We start from the raw sequence: 23246 nt of genomic DNA on the forward strand, positions 1-23246 counted from the left end.
TGCGCACCACAATGAAGAGTAGCCCACACTCGCCACAACTAAAGAAAGCCCATGTGCAGCAACAAAGACCCAAAGCAGCCATAAATAAATAAATAAATAAATGAATGAATGAATGAATGAATGAATGAATAAATAAATAAATAAATGAAGAGAAGAAAGAAAGAAAGAAATTGCCGAACTGTTTTCCAAAGTGGCTGCACCATTTTCTATTCCCACCAACAATGTATGAGGGTTCCAACTTGTCTACATCCTCATCAACACTTATCCTTTTTAAAATTGTAGCTATCTTGGTGAGTGTGAAGTGGCATCTCATTGTGGCTTTTATTTGTATTTCTCTAATGACTAATGATATTGAGAACCTTTTCATATACTTATTGGCCATCTGTATATCTTCTTTGGAGAATGTCTGTTCGGATCCGTTGCTCATTTTTTAATTAGGTTATTTCTCTTTTTATCATTGAGTAGTAAGTGTTCTTTATAAATTCTGGATACAAGTCCCTTATCAGATATACGATTTGCAAATATTTTCCTCCCGTTCTGTGAGTTGTCTTTTCACCTTCTTGATGATGTCCTTTGAAATGCAAAAGTTTTTGTTTTGATGAAGTTCAATTTATTTTTCTTTTGTTGTTTGCGATTTTGGTATCACATCTAAGAAATGGATTTTTTCTCAACTCAATCACAAAGCTTTACTCCTTTGTTTTCTTCTAAGAATGTTATAGTTTCAGCTCTTTCATTTAAGTCTATGACCCATTTCGAGTTATTTTTTGTATATGATGATGGGGGCTTGTGGTGGTTTTCTTTGGATTGTTTTAGTTTTCTTAGAGAATTAGCAAAGTCCTCTGCTGAGGGTAGAGATGGCATAAGAGGAAATAGACATACAGGAGAGAAGAGAGTTTAAAATACTTGTCTGGGAGAGTGGGAGAGAGAATGAATTGGGGAAATAACATAAAGTACTGGACTCTACCAAGGGCTCAACTTAGGTCCCTGGTCATAAATTTAAAGTAGAATTGCAGGGGAGGAAAAACTCTCCTCCACCCTATCTGGGTCTCTGGCTGGTCCTAGGAATTAAACTGACACAGAACAAATTAACAGAAGAGCATATAATTTTTTTGACCAGAGCAGGAAGCTTTTATATCTTTCAGACAAAGACACAATGAATTTGTGACAAATTGACAAGACAAAGGGGTTTGGACGAGGGGTGGTAAGTGGTGAAGAAGTAACTAGGAAGATAAAGGTTAGTTTAATAAGGTTGTTGGTACAGATTTCTCGGCTTCCAGTCTCCCGTCTCTGGTGATAAGAATGTCTTCCTTCCTCCCAGGACAGGGCAGACAACTGGGAGCTTTATCTCCTGCTTTTAGCAAGAAACACAGGGTCAATGTCCTCCTTACCCCTGATGTTTCTTGAGTGCCTTTAACTCAAAATAATCAATATGCCAAAGTGGCCTATTTTGGGGTGAGATATTCTAGTTTCCTTCAAGACCAATCAGTATAGTCTTATGTTTTCCTCCAGCCAGTGGGTGCATGACCCAGGTGAGGCAGGTGGAGGGTTGGATTTTTGCCCATCAAGTAAAACCAAGCAAGTAAAGGACAAGAGGACTGAAGGGAGGGGCAAGGAAGTAGACAAAATGATGGGCCATGAAGTTTAAGGAGGGAAGTGAGGGCATGACGGTGTGACAGACAGATAGACAATGGCAGGGTCGATGGATTTTGGTCCCAGTGGGTACTAGGGAAATGAGGAGGAAAAATGGGAGTGGTCTGTGTTGGGGCAAAAATAATTCACCTGGTAAATGGGGTAGGTACCTGTGTTAGTTACCTGCCTTTATCTGGAGGAAAAAGAAAACTTCTCAAATTTCTATGACAAGCAGTAACAGGAAGGTATCTTCCTTGATGTTTATATTTCAAAGAGGTGGCTCCTAGGCCTTTAAGAAGAACATCTGTGGGTTGTAATGTTGACCAGAACTTTTTAGAAGATTTATATACATATCAAAGGGACAGAGGTAGGGTTTAAAAATATTCTTTTCTCCAGCAAATGCTCTAATAAAAGGAAGGAAAGGGAGGGAGGGAAAGGTGTCTTTCTCTTTGGGCAACAGGGAAAGTTCAATCTTTTTGTTATTTACCCTTACGGTGGTCAGAGGGTGGGATGCAGGGCATTGGGACCAGTGACGGGTCGCAGTCGGTGGTAATGGTAGAGTCCAGGTAAGACCATGGAGTAAAGGGCAGATGGACACCATCACTGAAGAAGGAGAGTTTGGGACTTCCCTGGTGATCCAGTGGGTAAGACTCTGCCCTACCAATGCAGGGGGCCCGGGTTCGATTCCTGGTCAGGGAACTAGATCAGGCAACAAAGATCTCGCGTTCCGCAACTAAGACCTGGTGCAGCCAAATAAATAAATAAATAATTTCAAAAAAGAAAAGAAAAGAAGAAGGGTTCAAGGAAATGAGAGACCACGGGGTGGCCAGAATCATTTTGGTATATGGTGCCGTCACCAAGCATTAAGACATGAATAGGACCAAGGACCTACTGTATAGCACATGGAACTATACTCAGTATTTTGTAATAACCTATAAAGGGAAAGAATCTGAAGAAGAATGTATATATACACACATATATACATATATATATATATATATATATATATATATATATATATAACTGAATTGCTGTGCTGTATACCTGAAACTAACATGATGCTATAAATCAACTATACTTCAATTAAAAAAAAAAGACATGAGTAGAGATGGGGTGACAGTGAGTGAGGAACTAAAATCTTTGAGGAATGAGAGGGAGTGGCTTGGGGTCCATAGGTCACTATAAAAAGCAAGGTGGTGGGTGGTGTGTCTAAAGCAACTGAAGTTAGGACCAATCTGTAGGCCACGATGGGGGCTTTGGGGTTTATTTAAGAGCAAAGGGAAATGACTGGAGGATTTTAAGCAGATGAGTGAGCTGATCTGATATGTGTTACAAACTACCACTCTGGGTTGTAGGCAGATGTATTAGTTTCCTAGGGCTGCCTTAGCCAAGTACCACAGACTGGGAGGCTTCAGCAAGAGATCTGTTCTTTTCACAGCTCTGGAGCCTAGAAGCTCGAAATCCAGGTACCAGCAGGGCCATGCTCCCTCCGAAGGCTCTAGCGAGGAATCCTTCCTTGCCCCTTCCTAGCTTCTGGGGGCTCCCAGCAGTCCTGGGCGTCCCCTGACTTGCAGCTGCATCAGTCCAATCTCTGCCTGTCTCCACGTGGTCTTCTTCCTCATGTGTCCCTGTGTCTTCTCCTCTTCTAATACATCCACTAGGATGTCATCTGGATATCCTGAACTAATTATATCTGCAAAGACCCTTTTTCCAAATAAGGTCCTTTCTGAGACTGGGGGTGTGGGGAGGCGGGGAGAATACTATTCCACCCACTACAGGAGATGGGAGTAAATGTGATAATGACCTAGAAGAGTCAAAAGAAAGAAGAAAAAGTGGGCAGATTCAAGATACATTATTTATTTATTTATTTTTGCACGCGGGCTTTTCTCTAGTTGCGGTGAGCGGGGGCTAGTCTTTGTTGTGGTGCGTGGGCCTCTCATTGCAGTGGCTTCTCCTGCTGCAGAGCACGGGCTCTAGGCGCGCGGGCTTCAGTAGTTGTGGCACACGGGCTCAGTAGTTGTGGCTCGCAGGCTCTAGAGAGCAGGCTCAGTAGTTGTGGCGCACGGGCTTAGTTGCTCTGCGGCATGTGGGATCTTCCCAGACCAGGGCTCGAACCCGTGTCCCCTGCATTGGGAGGTGGATTCTTAACCACTGTGCCACCAGGGAAGCCCCCAAGATACATTTTGTTTGTTTCTTCTTTAATTTATTTATTTTTAAAACTTTTATTGGAGTATAATTGAATTACAATGTTGTGTTAGTTTCAGGTGTACAGCGTCAGTTATACATATACATATATCCACTCTTTTTTTAGATTATTTTCTCATATAGGCCACTATAGAGTATGAGTAGAGTTCCCTGTGCTATACAGTAGGTTCTTCAAGATACATTTTGGAGGTAGAACACGTAGGGCATACTTTGGATGGGTTATTAGGAAGTTACTTAAAAGAAGGACGGAAAAGTGGTATAGAACACAAGAAAACATTCTACTTCATGTTTTTAAAAGGCTGTACAGGTTGTAATAAAGCTAGAAGAGCCCTTTTTGGTTGCAACAAATATTTGCTTAATTTAATATCTAAACCTTTGAATGTTTGCTATATGCCAGGCCTGATCTAGGTCCCTTGGAGAGGCAGAAGACAAAAAATTAATCCAGGCAGGTAAAGGTAATTCAAGGCACTTAAAATTTAGCAGTAAGGAGACAAATAAATAACTAATCATAATGCAAGTTTGAATAATCTGAAACATGACTATGTAGCTGATAAAAAGTTCTCTAACTTTGCTTTAAACACTTGGCCCCCTGGAGCAAAATATCAATAAAGTTCTGCATTTCCAAGAACAAAGGATGGGAATATTCAGATGCAGAAGTGAATATTAGGTCAAGGAGAAAGAGACAAAGAAAAAGAAAGCAGTCTCTCTTTTTGAGCTTAAGAGTTGGGCAGAAGCAGGACTTCCCTGGTGGTCAGTGGTTAAGACTTCGCACTCCCAATGCTGGGGGCGGGGTTCGATCCCTGGTCAGGGAACTAGAACCCACATGCCACAACTAAAGATCCTGCATGCTGCAACTAAGACTCGGTGCAGCCAAATAAATACATAAATTAAGAAAAAAAAAAAGAGTTGGGTAGAAGCAGTGACAGAATGGAAGATTTCAGAGCCAGGAATAGGATGTGGAAAATGTAGAGACATTATTGCTCTTTAGTAATTGGCATCTGGTTCTCTGGATGGTTGTCAATTTTAATATTATTAGGTATTTTGTTTTTACTTTAAGAGTCACTTGTATTATGAAAAAGTTGAAACTGTAAAGGTCAAAGGAAAAGAGAACATCTGTAATCCCACTTTCCAGCAACTTCTTGATGTATTTGTGTTCCCTTTTAAAATAGATATATACTATGTACTTATTCTATTTGTACATGATTTCTTACAACACTGGTATCTTAATTTTGGATTTTCCACTTAAAATTTTATGATTATTTCATACGTCATTTAATATTCCTCTAAAACATTTTTAACAACAGCATGATTATACCATTAGTAACTTGTCCAATCCCTTTTGTCCGGCATAGATATTGTCTCCAATTTTCAGCCCTATAAACATAATTGAATGACCATGGGTGTCACACACATTTAACATACATAGCCAATCCTTACATACAGTCTTGTATCTTCATGACCTTTTGAAACTGCTTAAAACTTCTAAAACAGAATAGGTCTAGAAGAGCGAAAGAATTCTCACTCAGCTTCCCAGGATCTGCCAGGCAGTCTCCAGCTTTTAGGTTCCTTGCTTCAGGTGATCCAAAAAGTATTCACATCTATTCAGCACTAAGAACTTGACAGTGAATGAAGTAGGTGTGGTCCCTGCCTTCCCGAAGGCTATAATCTAGGGTGAAAAGATGAGTATGAGCGAGCATCAGGCACGTTTGGACATCTTGCATGCCTTATCTCATTCCACTTTTATTGTAATTCTCTAACAAGACCTTGACTTCCCCATTTTATTGGTGAGGAAACTGGACTATGGGAGCTTGTATTTGGAAAGGGCACAGCTGATACACGACAGAACTTGAGACTTGAGGTCAGATCCTCTCAACTCCAAAGCAGAGCTCGAAGCGCCTGTGGGTTCTCTTTGCTGAAGACTCCTCGCCGAGCACTTGCTGCCCTCTCCTTCTTCCCAGCTTAACTACATCAAAGACATGTTTGAAGAGCTGAATGCATGAGTGACAGATAGGTCACCTGTTTATAACTGGGCAGGATCAGTATCTTCCAAAAGAACCCTGGGAGGGGAAAAAGGAACTTAGAAATGAGAAACAAAAGGAGAAAAAGAAGCAGAGAAGAGTGAAGCTTTTTAAGGTGGCTGATACTCAGAGCATACTTTGACTGATGACTTAATAGGGACCGGTCGCTGTGCCATATCATTTAATCCCCAGAAAAACCTTACTTTATTTTTTTATTTTTGGCTGCATTGGGTCTTCATGGCTGCGCGCAGGCTTTCTCCAGCTGATGCAGGTGGGGGCTACTCTTCATTGCGGTGCGTGGGCTTCTCATTGCGGTGGCTTCTCTTGTTGCGGAGCACGGGCTCTAGGCGCGCGGGCTCAGTAGTTGTGGCGCACGGGCTTAGTTGCTCCGCGGCATGTGGGATCTTCCTGGACCAGGGATTGAACCCGTGTCTCCTGCATTGGCAGGCGGATTCTTAACCACTGAGCCACCAGGGAAGCCCAGAAAAACCTTATTAAACAGGAACTATTATTATCCCCATTTTACAGCCCTCTGAACCCAAGTAACTGTGCAAGTTCACTTGGCTGATGAGTGGGAAAGCCAGGAATTTAACTCCACGTAGTGTGCCAGTAGCTGGTTCTTTGGACCAGGTAGTAGAGCAGTAGTTTAGATATTGTTGTGCAATATTCAGAAGAATGAAGTTCAAATCTGAGGCCTACCATTAACTGTGCTCTCAATCAGCTCACTTAATGGGCTTGTTTCCTCATCTGTGAAATGAGGATCATGGCATTTCCTGAATGTTTATATCTAATTTTTATGCGTGTATCACATCCTGCTCAGTGTTTTATATTCAAACCTTCGTGAGTTGGGACTGCTCATAATTCTGTTAACCATATTTGCTTTGCTCTACCACAAGTCTGAAAACTCTGATTTATTTTTGCAAACTCCAGAGGCTGGAAGATACTGGGAAAAAAAAAAAACAAAAAAAAAACCAAAAGAAAACAAACAAAAAAACCCAAAAACAAACAAAAAAACTTGTTAAATGAAATGAACAGAGAAGCCTTCTCCTTATCTCTATGCACTTGAGCAAATGAATCATGAGAATTCCTCCGTCTTATTTTCTCCAAGAAAAAAATGAACACCATCAGGACACTGTCCTTAAATCACAAGGGTATTGGCCAGATGACAAAATGTAGATCAAAGTACTTTGGACCCTTGGAGAAAGATGCCGGGCAATAACAAGGGATTATAATAATGTACCAAACGTAAAGTGTAAAACCATAAAGACCGTCTAAGAAAGGAGAGGGAGTGAGAGGGGAAAGGAACCTTTACTGAGCACAGCTGGTTCCCAGGCTCTGACTTTGGTGCCTCAGATGCTATTCTCTCTTATCCTCAGAACAGGCCTGAAAGTTGAGCATAATTGCCCTCCTTTTTTCAGATAGGAACCCTGCAGCTCAGCAAGGTTAAGCAGCTAATCCGATTATCTGATTCTAAAGCCTAATCTGTTTCTACAACACCAGGCGGACACTCAAGGGACAATTCGGCTTACATTTTTCTCTACTAGAGACCTGTCCCTCCAGAAAAACTTCCTTGGGTCCTTCTCAGCAAAGCCTAGAAAAATCCACCTGAGCTGATCGCAGGTGGAATTATGTGTCTGTGCTAATTTGGGGACAGCATCTTTGGAAAGGGCTGTCTCCATGAAGTAGTGAAGAGGTCTGAAAGGGTACCACCCGGGAGAGGCCGGTGGACAACAGACCAACTGGGCCAGCCTCGTCCTTCTGCTTCCCAGACCTGATGGGACTGTCCCATGTTGCACAGACTTCAGCTGGCTCAGTGCACAACCAGTGCCGGCGGCACAAATATTTCTGGAATATCTAGCTGAAGCCAAATTCATAATAAGCTAGAGATGATTCAGGGCTGATGGCATTTCCTCCTCAGCCTATATTTCCAGGAAGAAATCGCATTCTTTATGACCTGGGTTCTTTCAGGATTGTGTCCATGAACGTGTTTTTCATAACCTGGGGGTATTTTATAAGTGGTGGTCAAGGCACTTAAACTTAGCTGCAGCTTTCAGAGACTCTGGGAGGGGTGGAGACACTGAATATGGGCCTTAAATGCTGCTTCAGGCTGATACATGGAAGGAAACCGCTTTTGTTCTATATGGGGTGGGAATGCTGCTTTATATTCTCCTAATAGCCTAAAGGATTGAGCTCCACAACTTTTGGTTGATGTCTCCCTCTTTCTTTGTTTTAAAGATTGGTCCCATTTTACAGGGAAATAAAGAGAATAACACATCAGTTCAAAACTGATAAGTACGTATACTCTCTTTGAAAACTGCAAGTCAAAAAGCCCTGGGGCAAGACAGTGTTGTTTTTGTCTCTCCCTCTCTCTCTTTTTTTTTCTTCAAGGTGTAAGTTGTCCGACATGATGTCTTTATTTGCCTTTGAAATCAAATGTATCTGACTCAAGCTCTGAGCTGTGGTAAATTGCTGATGACATTGGGTTATCCTTTACTGATAAGATAGAATGATAATTTTTTTTTGATCTTTAAAAAGCAATCCAGGGGCTTCCATGGTGGTGCAGTGGTTAAGAATCCGCCTGCCAATGCTGAAGACACGGGTTCGAGCCCTGGTCCGGGAAGATCCCACATGCCGCAGAGCAGCTAAGCCCGTGCGCCACAGCTACTGAGCCTGCGCTCTAGAGCCCGCGAGCCACAACTACTGAGCCTGCATGCCACAACTACTGAAGCCCGTGCGCCTAGAGCCCGTGCTCCGTAACAAGAGAAGCCACCTTAATGAGAAGCCCGCGCACTGCAATGAAGAGTAGCCCCCGCTTGCCGCAACTAGAGAAAGCCCGTGCGCAGCAACAAAGACCCAATGCAGCCAAAAAAAAAAAAAAAAAAAAAAAAACCAATCCATAGCAGGATGCCAAACTTTATGTATAGCATGTAATCTCAATCATGCCAGAAGTCCATATTTGTACATATGAACATACATTAAAAAATAACAAAGGCAATTTGAATGTTAACAGTGGTTATTTTCAGATTGTGGAAGTACAGGTGATTTTTACTTTCTTCTTTATACTTTTCTATGTTCTGCAAATTTTTATAAGATGCATAGAATTACTTATAAGTGGGAAAAAAAGAGGTTATTTGAAAAAAAGTCAAGCAGACTTAAGGGTAGGATAGCTGATATCGACCCCTAAAGCGGTAGATATGAAATATTGTAAATTCCGATACTTAAGAAGAAACTTAAGATGTGAAAGACCAGAAAGATTGTAGATTTTTAAGTAAGACAAGGAACACTACAGTTCTTATTCTTTTCTTAATCAGATGTCCAGGAGTTATTTTGTGTCAGCCTCTTATTTCATGAAAAAAGCTCGTTAGAGGAAACCATATTTATAGAAAGAAGAGGTTTCATAAGCAAAGTTGGGGACACTTCTAAACGTGTTGCCCAGTCTCTGGGAAGCCAGGTTTCTGAACAAGGAAGGCTAGAAAAACGTGGACTGAAATGGAAAGCACAGGTTCTTAGAGTTAGGACCCAGGCCTGCAGGCTTGCTGGGAGCAGTAGGAAGGACACAGGATTTGGATCAGAGGCCTCAGTACCACTCATAGCTCTGCCATTTATCAGTTGCGTGACACCTGACAATTCAAGCAACATCTGTGGGCATCGCTACTCTTGTTCATAAAAGAGGTCTGCTCCCAGCTCTAGGATCCTGTTTTCCCTGGCTGGAAAGAATGGCATTTCCAAATAAAGTCCAAAATTGGAGACCCCACGTCAATGTCTGACCGGGCCGCTCCTTCCCTGGAATTGCCACTTAACCTTCCTGCACACACTGGATTTCCTCATCCCTCGGTTTCAGGTGTCCTCCCTCAGGAAGATATTGCAAGGACTGACTAATGCACTTGAGTGTCCCAGTCGTGATGAGGCAGAGTGCAGGTGCAGGGAGTTCCAATCTGCCAATCCCAAATCCACAGTAGGATTGCAGAGCGATCCTGCTGTGACCTTAAAAGTCACCTTTCTGTCCTGCATCTGGGGCCTCCCATCCCAGCACAGGGCACCTTACACCTCTTTCCAAAGATCTAAAAGCATTCCTGATAATAGGTTGCCCATCTGGCTAGTTTCATACAGTAAGGGGGACCCCATTCTCAGGGTAGCAACCAAAACTTCTTCAACACCCCCTGCCCCCTAAAGAATAATTCTGAGGTTTTAATCTTTCCCAGAAATCACTGAAAATACCATCCACGGAGAAGGATGCACTAAAGTTTCCTCCTTGACTCCAGAGAAAATGAATTCTTAGAGGTATCTTTTTTTTTTTTTAAACACTCACGTGTTAATTTCTGGGGTTTTCCTCTCTTTCAAACAGCAGGGATCATAAAGTCACACCGTGGTGCCAGATAGTAAGTCAAGGTGATTAAGGAAGAGGGTAAGGTGAGGTGGGCGTATCCTGCAGTGGAGAGTTTCCTTGGCAACCAAGGGCAAGCTCACGCCCACGTCAACAGGAAGATAATTCCTCTGCCCAGGTGTGTGTTCCAAAACATATGTGAACCTGTTGCGTCACTTTCCACAGGTCAGTTCTGTCTCTCGGTGATTCCCCTTGAGACCCTGTTCCCTGTCACTGGCTGGGGATGGGGTGGAGGTGGAGAGACTCGAGGCGGCGGTGTCCAGGTGCCGAGTGCTTCGCCTCCCCCGCTTCTCTCGGCCGTCTGCTCAGCTCCGTCGTGGGGTTGGGGGCCCCGTCCGATGCTCCCCAGAATCCCGCCGGGACCCAGCCCAGCCGGTCGGGGATTGGGGATCTTGGCCAAGTCGCGAAGGGCTGGATCCGCCTGCCTCTCGCGTGGCACAGCGGCCGCAGGGGCCTGGCGGGCGCCCCCTGCCCGGCGGCGGCTGGAGGCGGGCGGCCCGGTATGCAAATGTCCAGCGGGGCGGCCGCCTCCGGCTCGGATAAAAGCTCGGGGCGGGGCGTCGCGCAGAAGCCGCTGCCTCCCGGGAGCCGGCCGTGCGCTCCGGGCCCGCGCCAGCCCGCCCCCTGCCCGCGAGGCCCGCGGGCTCCCGGTAAGGACGCGCGGCGGGTCGGGGGCCCGAGGCGGCGTGGGGAGAGGTCGCGCGTCGCAACCGGGGGCCCAGCTCGAGCCGCCCGCGTCGCTTTGGTCCCCGCTTCGCCTCGGCCCAGGGGCGCCGTCCAGGGCCGAGCCTTCTCCGTGGGAACCGGGGAACCGGCGTCTCTGCTGCGCCCTCCCAGGGGCCGGGCAGGTGGCATCTCCCCAGGTTCTGCGCAGGGCCAGTTTGTCCCCAGGCCATCAGCGGTCGAGTGCGAAAGGAACTGCGTTCGGCGTGCGCAGGGTTAGGAGGGACTAAGATTGTCTTGGAGTGGCGTGAGACGGGGGTCAACAAGGAGAGCTTGCACGATGGGTCTCTGGCTATTATCCTGGTTTTTTTCGTAGCCACCCGGAGACGTTTTGGGAGGCGATGGAAGGGAGAAACAGGCCGAGGGGAGAGAGGTGTGGGTGTGTACACGTTTGAATAAGCAGAGCTAATCGACTTTAGACGCTGGACAGAAAGTCCCAGCCGGACCCAGCGCATTACCCACCTCTGCAGAACAGACACCTAGTCTTGTGGAAAAACGACTCTAATAGCCCCCTTACCTTCCCTCTCCCCTCCTTATTTTATAAAGAAATGGGTTCTTCTGAAGTCGTTGTAAAGCTAGCTCCAGTCTCAAGGTTGGTCAGTTAATATCTGGGTTTGCCCAGCCTGCCCATTGTGGAACTGCCTCCTTGTCTGGTTCCTGCCTCACCACCCCTCTAACCCCCCAATCCTACATCCCTGGAGATGCAGCCTGGAAGGGAGAGAAACAGTCCAGAAGGTGCCCAAGTCCAGCTTACTGGCCCCCATTTTATGATGCCAGGAATGGGTTTTTCGCTGAAGTAGGAAGGACAGCAATCACACTCCCCCTCCTCCTTCTCTCCTCAAAACCAGTCAGAACCACCCTGGGAAGGAGGGTCCTTGGGAGTCTTTACGAAGACCTGAGGGCTTTCCAAGTGGAGATAAGCTTTGGGCAGATGGCTGTCCTTGGAACTGTAGAATCTGAACTGGAAGGTCAAAGGGGGAAGGAATGGGAAATGGGAAGAGTGGAGAGGATTAATTCTGAGGGAAGGGAGTGGTGAACAGGTAGAGATATTTGACACTTCTCTCCTGTTTCTGTCTGTGTATGTTGCTGTGGTTCTGGTCAGTAACTGGATAAAAGAAGACTGGAAACATGTCCGAGTTTTGGTTAATTTCTGCCCCTGGAGATAAGGAAAATTTACAAGCGCTGGAGAGGATGAATACAGTAACCTCCAAGTCAAACCTGTCTTATAACACCAAATTCACGATTCCTGATTTCAAGGTAAAATACCCCAGGAGGAGGAAGGAGGTGATGGGCTGGGGTGGGGTGGGTGTCTTCTGGAAAGCCAAGGAGAAAACAACAAGGCAACGGCACCAGTGCTGAGGATCAGCCTGGCTGTGAAGCTGGCCGGGGGGACTGGTCTGGATGGGACTTCACGAATAGCCCCAAATTAACTGTGATGCTTGTGGACTTAGAGCCACAGGACAGAATGAGAGGGAGACAAGGGTGCGGCTAGCAGTGTCTTCAAAAAGTGGAAAGAGTGTCTTAAACACACTTGGGTCCTCATTGAGTTCTCAGATTCTTCCTGTTTTATCTTCAACATCTAAGAAGACCAACAATATACTTTAAATGTGCAGGCTTGGAGAGGTTCATCCTTTTTTTAAAAAATTTTTGGCTGCTCGTGGGCTTTCTCTAGTTGCAGCGAGCGGGGGCTACTCTTCATTGCAGTGCTCGGGCTTCTCATTGCAGTGGCTTCTCTTGTTGTGGAGCACAGGCTCTAGGCGCACGGGCTTCAGTAGTTGTGGCACGCAGGCTCAGTAGTTGTGGCTCTCGGGCTCTAAAGCGCAGGCTCAGCAGTTGTGGTACATGGGCTTAGTTGCTCCGTGGCATGTGGGATCTTCCCGGCCCAGGGCTCAAACCCGTGTCCCCTGCATTGGCAGGTAGATTCTTAACCGCTGCGACACCAGGAAAGTCCAAGAGGTTCATCCTTGATTGTGTTCTTGAACTGGGAGCAGGGCAGGCAATCCAGCATCCCTCTGGTTCTGGTGGAGAGAGAAGGAAGGAGATTTAGTGACAACTGGGCAGATGGCAGAAAGAGATTTTATTTTATTTATTTATTTTTAAAATATTTACGTGGCTGCGCCGGATCTTAGTTGCAGCACGCGGGATCTTTAGTTGCAGCGCGCGAACTCATAGCTGTGGCATGCAAACTCCTAGCTGTGGCACGTGGGATCTAGTTCCCTGACCAGGGATCGAACCCAGGCCCACTGCATTGGGAACGTGGAGTCTTAGCCACTGGAGCACCAGGGAAGTCCCAGAAAGAGATTTTAAAATGAAACAAACATGGAAGAGGAGCAAGATATGTGCAATCTTCTTACTTCAAAAAGAGTGGACTTTTTGCCATGCTTCCTCCAAGGGGAAGAAGCCTAAGGCAGTCTCTCTGCCCTACAAATATGTCATGGATTCTGGAGGGATGGTGCTAAACGCCCAGAGGTGGCTCTTCTAGTAAACTGAGGTGTAATCCTCTTTCAAACCTCAGTTCGCCCCTCTGGCTTTTTTGCATAGTCGTTAACAATGCTACTACATTTGCTAGTGTTTATGGAGCGGTATGCGGGGGGCCAGGCTCTTTTAGCGCATCTTCCTGAATCCTCACAACTCCCACTTTATAGATCAGGATGGGCTGAGAAAGGAGACCGGGGTTGTGGAGCTGGTAAGTGGCAACACTGGGTTCTGAACCCACATCTTGCTGATTTTTCAAACCTGCCATTGTCTGTCCAGGGTCAGATACCGTGAAGGTTAGTAAATTAAGCATCCACTCACTGCTTACTACGTGTGAAGCGCTGTGCCAGACCCGAGGGTACAAAGATTAAAGAAAGACATGACTTCTGCCAGAAGTTGCTTAAAATTAAGTTGTCTGAAAACAAACAACACTTACGAGGAATATCCAGACTTCATAGTTCCCCTGATTACTTTTCAACATCTGATGGGTGGTTGACAATGTGATAACAGACTTCTTCCTTCTGATTCTGTGAGTAGACCTTTAAATACAATTTTGGACACAGTAATAATTTCCACAAGAAACAGCTCGTCATAAGTAATCTGTAAAGAAAAGGACTTTCATGAATGAATGGGAGCAGGAGGAAAAGCTGCCCTTGCCCCAGTAAGATCATTGTTAATAACAGCAGAGAGGACCAGAGATGGGGATTGGCTGGACTACCTTGGAGAAGAAAGGCTTTCAGAAATGATGACTTCCTTGACTTGCTTTCTGTCTCATTGCTTCCTTGGCTGTGGGGATTAATCCCCTGAAGAGCGGACTGCCATGCTTAGACGGAAATCAGCTGAGGGTAGACCACGACACATAGTCACTCCTTTCTACGGCAGAAATGACAGTTTACCCTGTTGGCCAAAAAAATAATAATAGTAATAATCAACATCATCCAAAATCCACCGATTTCCCTTGAGAACTCTTCTCAGTTTCCAGTTTCACCACTGACCAAGGACAACTGAGTCAAGATAGAAGAATTCCCTGCACTATAGTTGAAACTCCGTGCCCCCCCCCCCACCCACCGCCAGCTACAAAGCCCGAGCATCTAACTTCTCTCCGATCTTTCTAGGTGGGGACCTTGGATTCCCTTGTGGGCCTCTCTGATGAGTTGGGGAAACTCGATATCTTTGCTGAAAGGTAAAATATTTCTTATTTACTACATACAAGTGAGAATTTGACATTGTTGTCAGAGGACACAGTGCTCTTGCTTTGGCTGAGGCCATACTTGCCTAAACCCGGTCCTGGAAGTCACAGGAAGAGCCAGGGCAGGTCTCCGTGAGGGTGACAGGTCCATAGCTGCACGTGGGGTCCCTTGCGTAGTTTTGTTTGCTGAGGCAGAGTTTTTCTCAGGGGGGCTGCCTTCAAAATGAAGAGGGCTACGGCATAAGACGGCATAAGGTACTGAAACACTTAGAAAAACAGTTGGTGCAGTTTTCCCCCCAAGGCTTTTTAAGTTTTTTGTTTGGTTTTGTTTTTGTAGGAACATATGCACGTAGTAAAAAATTCAGAGTACAAAGGAAAGCTATCCAGTGAAAATTGTTTTCTTCTCACCTATTTTTCAGTTTCCTGTCCCCTCATTTTCCCTCTTTTAAGGCAATGTTATTATAATTTTTAGGAGAGCCTTCCAGAGACAGCCTGTACATGTACAAATAAATATGAACATATTCTTAAAAATAATTTTATACAAATGATAGCATATATTCTGCACCTTGCTTTTTCCCCTTAATCACATTTCTTAGAGATAGTTTGTCAGTCCGTAATTGCATTTTCAACATTTTTTTAAAATTTTTTAATCTTTTTTTAAAAATTTAATTAATTTATTTATTTGGCTGTGTTGGATCTCTGTTGCTGCGTGCAGGCTTTCTCCAGTTGCGACGAGCGGGGGCTACTCTTCCTTGCGGTGCGCGGGCTTCTCATTGCAGTGACTTCTCTTGTTTTGGAGCACGGGCTCTAGGCACGCGGGCTTCAGTAGTTGTGGCTCACGGGCTCTAGAGCGCAGGCTCGGCAGTTGTGGCTCACGGGCTTAGTTGCTCTGCGGCATGTGGGATCTTCCCGGACCAGGGCTAGAACCCACGTCCCCTGCGTTGGCAGGCGGATTCTCAAACACTGTGCCACCAGGGAAGTCCCCATATTACACATATTTTGTGACTTGCTTTTCCCTTCATATCTTGTTCTTTGGATCTAACCGTTAACTAGTCCACTGTAATGTTATACCATATGGATTTGCCATAATTTACCTTTTAGGTAGATTTTAAATAATAATACTTCCTTGTCTTGGTGAAGATGAAACTTGTTTAACAAGTGTTTTCACTTGGTTTTAAGAAAAATACAGGTGAGATAGGTGAGGAAAGAGTCTTCAGGGGCCAAGGCATATACCTACCAATCTGCATGACCAGGGGAGACCAGGGTTTGACTGCCTGAGCCTCTGTAGAGGGTTTCCTATTTTCAGGGCCTGTGGGCATGTGCTTTTTACCTTCTCAGTGGAATGGTGATGTGCAAGCTGCTGCCTTTTCTGATGCATTTTTGTGGAAATTGTGTAATTAGGAGGTTCTAGTGATCATACTTCGAGGTTCCTAATCTGCAGCTTGGTGCCATGGGCTAGAAATTAAGTTTTCTGTGTTCCAGTTGCTGTTCAGCCACCCATCGCCTAAGAATAAAAAGAATCCTTTGTTAGTAACATTTTGCTCAACGTGGGATGTTGGACTAACCACATAGAGGCAATCCTAATCACCAAGCAGTTTGCAGCTCACAGTCCTCGAGAAAGAAAACTAACCTTCACCTTTCTCATCTGTGAAATGGGACAGTAGCGATCATCTCTGTGCTTTCAGGGAAGAATGAAGGGGAGTGAAATCATGTTGAATCAAGAATGAGCAAATCCCAGGAAGTGTTCTATGAGAAACTAACATCCAAGAAAAAGTGGCTTGATCCCTAAATATCAGCTCCTTTCTTAGGCTGCTCTGCCCCATGGGGAGGTGGGTCTAACAGATACCATGGAGGCCAGCCCACTGTCCTGGGCTGGAGATGCCTTTCCTCGGCAGCCCTGACAAACCACAGGACGAGGCTATGCAGTCAGGGGAGTGAATTGTTAAAAAACAAAAGAAAGTGTGAATTGTTCTCAGGCCTGCTGCAGAAATGACAGCTAGCCAGCATTTTTATTTTTCTATACCTTTCTTTGCTACCAATTTTCTTCCCTGGTGCAAGTCCTTAACCTCTTTCTTATTCACCAAAGCCCCCTCTACCTCTAATAAAATTCTGTGATCTTGGATTATTATCACTTCCACTTTGCTTTTTTGTTTGTTTCTTTGTTTTTTTCAGTAAGCGTTTGTGTTTTGTCCGGTACCTATAGGTTGCACAAGTTACTTGTGTTTAAGAAAATGCGTAAGCCAGATTAAGGCTGTAATTGTGAAACAGATAACACCTGAATGAATTAAAGACTTTTTGTTTTTTTTTAAACAGGGTGCGGTATGGAAGAATGAAAATCACTGTGCGTTGTTTTATTTTTTCCTTGTGGGTGTATATTCCCAAGAGCCTTCCTCTCAGGGGGAGAAGAAAAGCGGTGTGGTCTGAACACCCTGAAATTCTTATTTCTAGCATTTATCTAGTCTAGGGGTCAGATAACTTTTGTTTGGGGGTTCATGCTGGAGCTTGGGGTAAAATAATGGGATGCACTAATAAAATACAGAGATCAGCTTCAGTTAAAAGTACGCAGGTGTTATTGGATAAATAAATGCTAGCTGGGTATGTAACCCGGGCAGCGTAAACTTGTCAGCACTGCTACTGGCCAGGAGAACAGAGAAGGATCAGGAGTTTTCAAGGTGTATTGTTTCCACATCCTTTTATTATTTATTTACTCGGTGCACTAGAGTGTTTTTCCACGTAGCTGGAAGGCAGCTTTTGCTTACTGGAGCCTTCCTTTTGTTTTTGATTTATTCCCCCCTGCTGTCTTTGGTAATTTACTCTGTATTTGCACTGTAATTAACGAACTTTTGAGAAACCAAATGATTTTACCTTTAGAAGAGCCCTCCCTCCCTTTTTTTTTTTCCCTTCTACATTTGAGTCCTTCCCAGTATCTTAGCCTGTTTTGCAGTGCTGGTTAAAATATTAGATTTCACTGGCGCTTGGGCTGTCAGAGGCACCTCATGAGTTTCTCTGGTACTTTGGTGACTGTCAGCTGCCCCTGAGTGCATTAACCTGGCTTGCGGAATAGCTGGTGGCTTTTCTTTATCCATATGGCTCCGTGAAGTTGACTGAGGGTTGGCTGATCAAAGATTCCATATGCCAGTGTGGCTGTCTGCTTAGTGATGCAAGTCTTAGGAAGTCGGTTCTTCTAAGAGCATTCTAAAGAGAAGCAAAAGTATAATTAAAAAAAAATTACCCAAGCTTCCCTTCTGTCACTGCAAGAATATCAGGATGAGATTACCTGCATTGAAGCAGATTAGATTCACTGGAGAAGTATCAGTCGAATGCCTGTTTATGCTGTGTGCTGAGTCCTCAGGGCTGCTTGGCAGTCCCGCCGTGTGTGTGCTGACCTCCTACTCTCTGGAATGACTGACTTTCCCTATACCCCACTCGCCCCTGTTATCGCCTGCTAATCCTGTTCAGCTCCCCCAGACTCTCCTCTCACCCTCACCCCCTGCCTTCAGACTTGCTGATTGACCCTCTCCTAGGACAACTGAGGGCACCCCCTTCTTCATAACACCCTCCATGGTGGCCTTGTACATTTTCTTGTGGGATCGTTTGATGACTGTCTGTCTTCCCAGCTAGACTGTAAGCTCCAGAAGACCAGCTGAATGAATGAACGGAAGAAAGAATCCTGGAATATTAGAGCTGAACGGGTCCTTAGAAATCTATCTAATCGAACTCCTTCATGTTCCAGATGAGGAAACATGCCCAGAGAGAAGTTCCTAGAAAGAGCTGGGTGGGCTGGGGCAGTGGAGGGGGAATAGACCCTTGAACCAGATTCACTAATTCACCCAGTGTCCATCTGTGCCTACCCTTCCTCTCAGTGGCTCCCACCAGCACCAACAGGACGCTTAATAGTATTTTTTAATACAGACCTTGAAAAGTGTCTTACTTGTGTTTTATTCATTGCTCAGATAATTATTGTTGACACTTTAAAAATAATATATTTACACATTAAAAAAAATCAAATGGTATAAAAAGGTACAAAAAGAAAATTGAAAGTTCCACTTTCACCCCAGTCGCTCTCCCCATAGGTAGCCATTATTAGGGTTTTGTGTGGTTCCTTCCCTGGTGAAAAAAGACGAAATGAAACACACACACACATACACACACACACACACACGCATGCACATTCATGATCCAACCCAATATTTACAAATTTAATTTTGAGTTATCTACTTAGCACAAACAGATTTGCAAAGATCCTATTCATGATTCATTTCGGATTGCACTGAAATTAGCAGAGATTAACATTCTTAAAACTTTGAGTGTTTCCATGAGCACAGTTCATCTTTCAATTGACTTAGTTCTTTTTCTTTGTTCCTCTGGTAAAGATTTAATGGTCTATTCAGAAAGTTCTGCAAAATATCTTATTTTTTCCCAAGTGTTACAGTTTTTATTTTGTTGCTATTGTACATGAGATCTTTTCTTTAAATGCTTATTGTTTGTAAATAGGGATTTTTCACATTAACTTAATGATGTGACAACTTATGGAATTTCCTTGTTGTTTCTAATGATTTTTCAGCTTATTTTCTAAGGTTTTTAGGCATGTGATCATATTGTCTGTAAATGACAGTTTTTCCTGCTTTTCTCTCATTTTGTTTTCTTGCTTAATTGCAGAGGGTAGTAGCCCAGAAAAATGTTTAATTTGTCAGTGATGGTAGTGGACATCGTATTCTTGTTCCTGCCTTTAATTTGGATAATTTTAGTAGCTCACCATTAAATATCATTGAGCTCTTGTTTTTAAATATACTATTATCATGCTAAGGAAGTATCTGTTTCTGTTTTACTAAGAGTTTATCTGGAATAAGTATTGTAATTTTTTTCAAATTCCTTTTGTGGCATAAAATGAACTGGTCCTATGTTGTTTCTTTTTTTTTTTTCCTTGACCTTAATATGGTATATTTATTAATAGATATCATAATTATTGAATCATCCTTGCATTCCAAGGAGAAAACCTACTTGGGATGTTGAACTCTGTTTGCTAATGTTGTAAGATTTTGCATCAGTAATCATGAATAACAATAATACTAACATCATAATGTTATCATAACATAATGATAGTTAACATTTATTGAATGCCTACTCTGTGACAGCCCAGAGATTTCAATAACTGATGAAGCTAAAGTTAGAGGCCAGGGAGTCTGGCTGCAGAGTCCTCATTCTTTTTTTTTTTTTTTTTTTCTTTTTGAATCTCATTCCTTTATTCTAGCTCAAGCTTTGTCTCCTGAAATGTAACCCTTTGATTTTTTTTTTTTTTAACATCTTTATTGGGTATAATTGCTTTACAGTGGTGTGTTAGTTTCTGCCAGAGTCCTCATTCTTAACCACAGTATTAAAATTGGTCTATTGTGTGACAGCACACGATTAAAAAGCCATATTAGCGTAAGAAAAGTGGTGGCTTTGTAAGAAGAATTTGGAAGCTTTCCTTTTTTCTCCATTCTCTCTACACTGTTCAAAATGACATCAACTGACCACATGGGACTTCTAAGCACTTGAGATATGGCTAGTTTGAATCGAGATGTGTGAAGTTTAAAATACCCATCAGATTTTGAAGAACTTGTAGGTACAAAAAAAAAAGGATGTAAAATATCTCATTAATATATTTTTATGTTGGTTACCTGTTAAAATAATAATATTTGGGATATTGGGTTACTTACATAGAATATGTTATTAAAATTAATTTAGTTGTTTTACTTTTTAAAATGTGGCTACTAGAAATTTTTGTATGTGTGGTTCAGTTCTATTTCCATTGCACAGCACTGGGCTAGAGCTCTAGACAGCGCTTCTCAAACACACACATGAGTCCCCTGGGGGTCTTGACAAAATGCAGAGTCTGACTCAGTATGTCTGGGCTGAGCCTGGGATTCTGCATTTTCCCAGGCTCCCAGTGATACCAGGGCTGCGGCAGGCCGCCCTTGGCATGGCACAGTCAAACAGGGGCTCTCAAAGTGTGTGAGTCAAGTCATCTGGAAGATTTGGTAAAACAGGTTTCTGGGCCCCCTCCAGAATTTCTGATGCAGTAGGTCTGACGTGGGGCCTGAGAATCTGCATTTCTGCAAGTTCTCAGGCGATGCTAATGCTGCTGTTTGTCCTGGCACAGTGATTGAGAACAGCTGCTTCATTTTAGTTTAGTTTTTTCTTTTTAACATCTTAATTGGAGTATAATTGCTTTACAACGTTGTGTTAGTTTCTGCTGTATAACAAGGTGAATCAGCCATATGTATACATACATCCCCGTATCCCCTCCCTCTTGCGTCTCCCTCCCACCCTCCCTATCCCACCCCTCTAGGTGGTCACAAAGCACCGAGCTGAGAACAGCTGCTTTAAATGGTACTGGGTTGATCCGTTTCTGGAAAGTTTAAAACATGTCATTGTGACGTATCGGGGCTTGCTGCATTTTTAGGAGTAGTTCTATTCACAAAAATTTCCAGTATTCTCTTGGTTTTCTCTTTGGGAGAAGAGGTGTATGGATTTTGGTAAATTTCATTTTCCTAGAAAATAATCTATTACCATCAACTCTTCCAAGTTATTCGCATTGAGTTCGATACTGTTGTGAGTTTTATAATTGTCTCTTCTAATTTCTCATTTTGTGTGTGTGTGTGTGTTTTCTTTGATTAGGCTACCCAGCAGTTTTACCTATATCACTCTTTAAGGCAAACAGCTTTTTTTCTCAGTTTTTTAAAATCAATTTTACACTTTTCTGATTTCTAATTTTCACATTTCTACATTTATCTTAGTTTCCTTCCTCTTGCTTTGCTTGGGTTCATTTTCCTGCTCTTTTCTGTGAAACATAACTGTGTTACATGCTGCGTTCATTTATGTTCTTTTTTGTTTCATTCTGTAATGTTTAAGGTAATGGATTTTTCTCAGCATATTATGTAACTTTTGGAATTTTCATTATCATTTTTTTCTAGATGTTCTGCAAGTTTTTAAATGCTTTTTAAAATTTCTGGACTGTTGAGATTTTTTGTTGTTTCGTTTTTCGCTTCTAATTTTATTGCTTTGTTGTTAGAGAATAAAATAAGTGCTATTTCTTTTTTTTTTTTTTTTAATAAGAGAGATCCTGATATCAAGGAATTTTATTTTATTTTTGATAATTTTTTTTTTTTAATGAATTTATCTATTTATTTTATTTTTGGCTGCGTTGGCCTTTGTTGCTGCGCACAGGCTTTCTCTAGTTGCAGTGAGCGGGGGCTACTCTTCGTTGTGGTGCGTGGGCTTCTCATTGCAGTGGCTTCTCTTGTTGCAGAGCACGGGCTGTAGGGGCGCGGGCTCTAGAGCACAGGCTCAGTAGTTGTGGCGCACGGGCTTAGTTGCTCCGCGGCATGTGGGATCTTCCTGGAGCAGGGCTCGAACCCGTGTCCCCTGCCTTAGCAGGCGGATTCTTAACCACTGCGCCACTAGGGAAGCCCAATAAGTGCTATTTCTACCTTTGGGAATTTGAAGTTTTCCTTGCTGCTTTTTCTAAGTGTTACATGGGTGCCTGAGATGGGTGTGGTCTCTTGTTTTCATTGTATAGAGTTGATATATTGTCTGTTGGACCCACAGCATCAATGATTTTCATATCTGCTGGGTCCATGTTTCTAATCTTGATGCACTTTGCTGCTCTTACTGCTGGATCATAAAGGTCTGTGACAGTTATGACTCCACTGAGGGTTGCCCCTTGATGGTCTCTAGAGTCTCTGTTATATTGTTCCCTGTCTTGAGTCCACACCACGTGCTGGTTGTCACGTTCCTGTTTTGCTAGGGGCCATTCTTTGATTGCCCATTGTATGCTAGGCACTGTATTAGGCGCCTTCCATTTCTCTATTTCCTCATGCGATCTTCACCACAGTGCCAGGAGCTGGGTGAATATCCCCACGTTCTAGATGAGAACATTGATGTTCTCAGAGTTAAGTCACTCACTGTGCAGGGTCATAGCTGATGTGTGTCAGGCCTTCACTGGTCCCCCTGCTTCTCTCCCTTCCTGGCAGATGGCGGTTAACTTCTCTTCCGCCTGCCCTGCCTTCATCCCCTCCTTCAAGCCCTGCTGGGCTAGTCTCTGCTTTGACAGCCCCCAACCAGCTGCCAGCAGTTTTCACCAAGGCAGAAGTCCCACCTGCAGGGAAGGAGGGGGTGTTGATTTCTGTGCAGGAGGCAACCGGCCAGCGCCAGCCTCAGGCAACATTGTGAAACTCACAGATTCTTTGGAGGTTAAATTTAGTGTCAGGCCCTTCCTTTTTATTTATTTATTTTCTTTATTTTTTTGGCTGCCTCAGGTCTTTGTTGCGCCCTGCGGGCTTCTCTCTAGCTGTGGTGTGCGGGTTTTCTCTTCTCTAGTTGAGACGTACGAGCTCAGTAGTTGTGGTGCGCAGGCTTAGTTGCCCTGCGGTGTGTGGGATCTTATCTCCCCGACCAGGGATCAAACCCGCGTCCCCTGAATTGGAAGACGGATTCTTTACCACTGGACCACCAGGGAAGTCCCCCCTTCCATTTTAGACCTGGATCAGCTCCTGGGAGCCACGGCTCCACTGTTCTCCAGACCTCAGCCCAGTCCTGTCCACACAGCACTCTTCACGCCTTACGTAGATGGCAGCCACTT

The 23246-nt window shown here is 43.9% G+C and overlaps 1 protein-coding gene across 2 annotated transcripts in view; it reads left to right on the forward strand.

Moving 5' to 3' along the window:
* The first annotated feature begins 10818 nt into the window (after window positions 1-10818).
* The window catches only part of ATP6V1C2 (ATPase H+ transporting V1 subunit C2), a 51984-nt gene continuing 39556 nt past the window's right edge, over window positions 10819-23246 (forward strand). The window contains exons 1-3 of one of the 2 annotated variants that reach the window (XM_068565168.1): window positions 10819-10886; window positions 12062-12216; window positions 14550-14617. In XM_068565168.1, the coding sequence (XP_068421269.1) occupies window positions 12088-12216; window positions 14550-14617 (197 nt within the window). In that variant the 5' untranslated portion in view covers window positions 10819-10886; window positions 12062-12087. Of the gene's footprint in view, window positions 10887-11892; window positions 11928-12061; window positions 12217-14549; window positions 14618-23246 lie in introns of those variants that run through there. The other variant, XM_068565169.1, reaches the window with a different exon arrangement.

This window comes from Eschrichtius robustus, chromosome 15, assembly GCF_028021215.1.
Source record: "Eschrichtius robustus isolate mEscRob2 chromosome 15, mEscRob2.pri, whole genome shotgun sequence".
Classification (NCBI taxonomy): Eukaryota; Metazoa; Chordata; class Mammalia; order Artiodactyla; family Eschrichtiidae; genus Eschrichtius; species Eschrichtius robustus.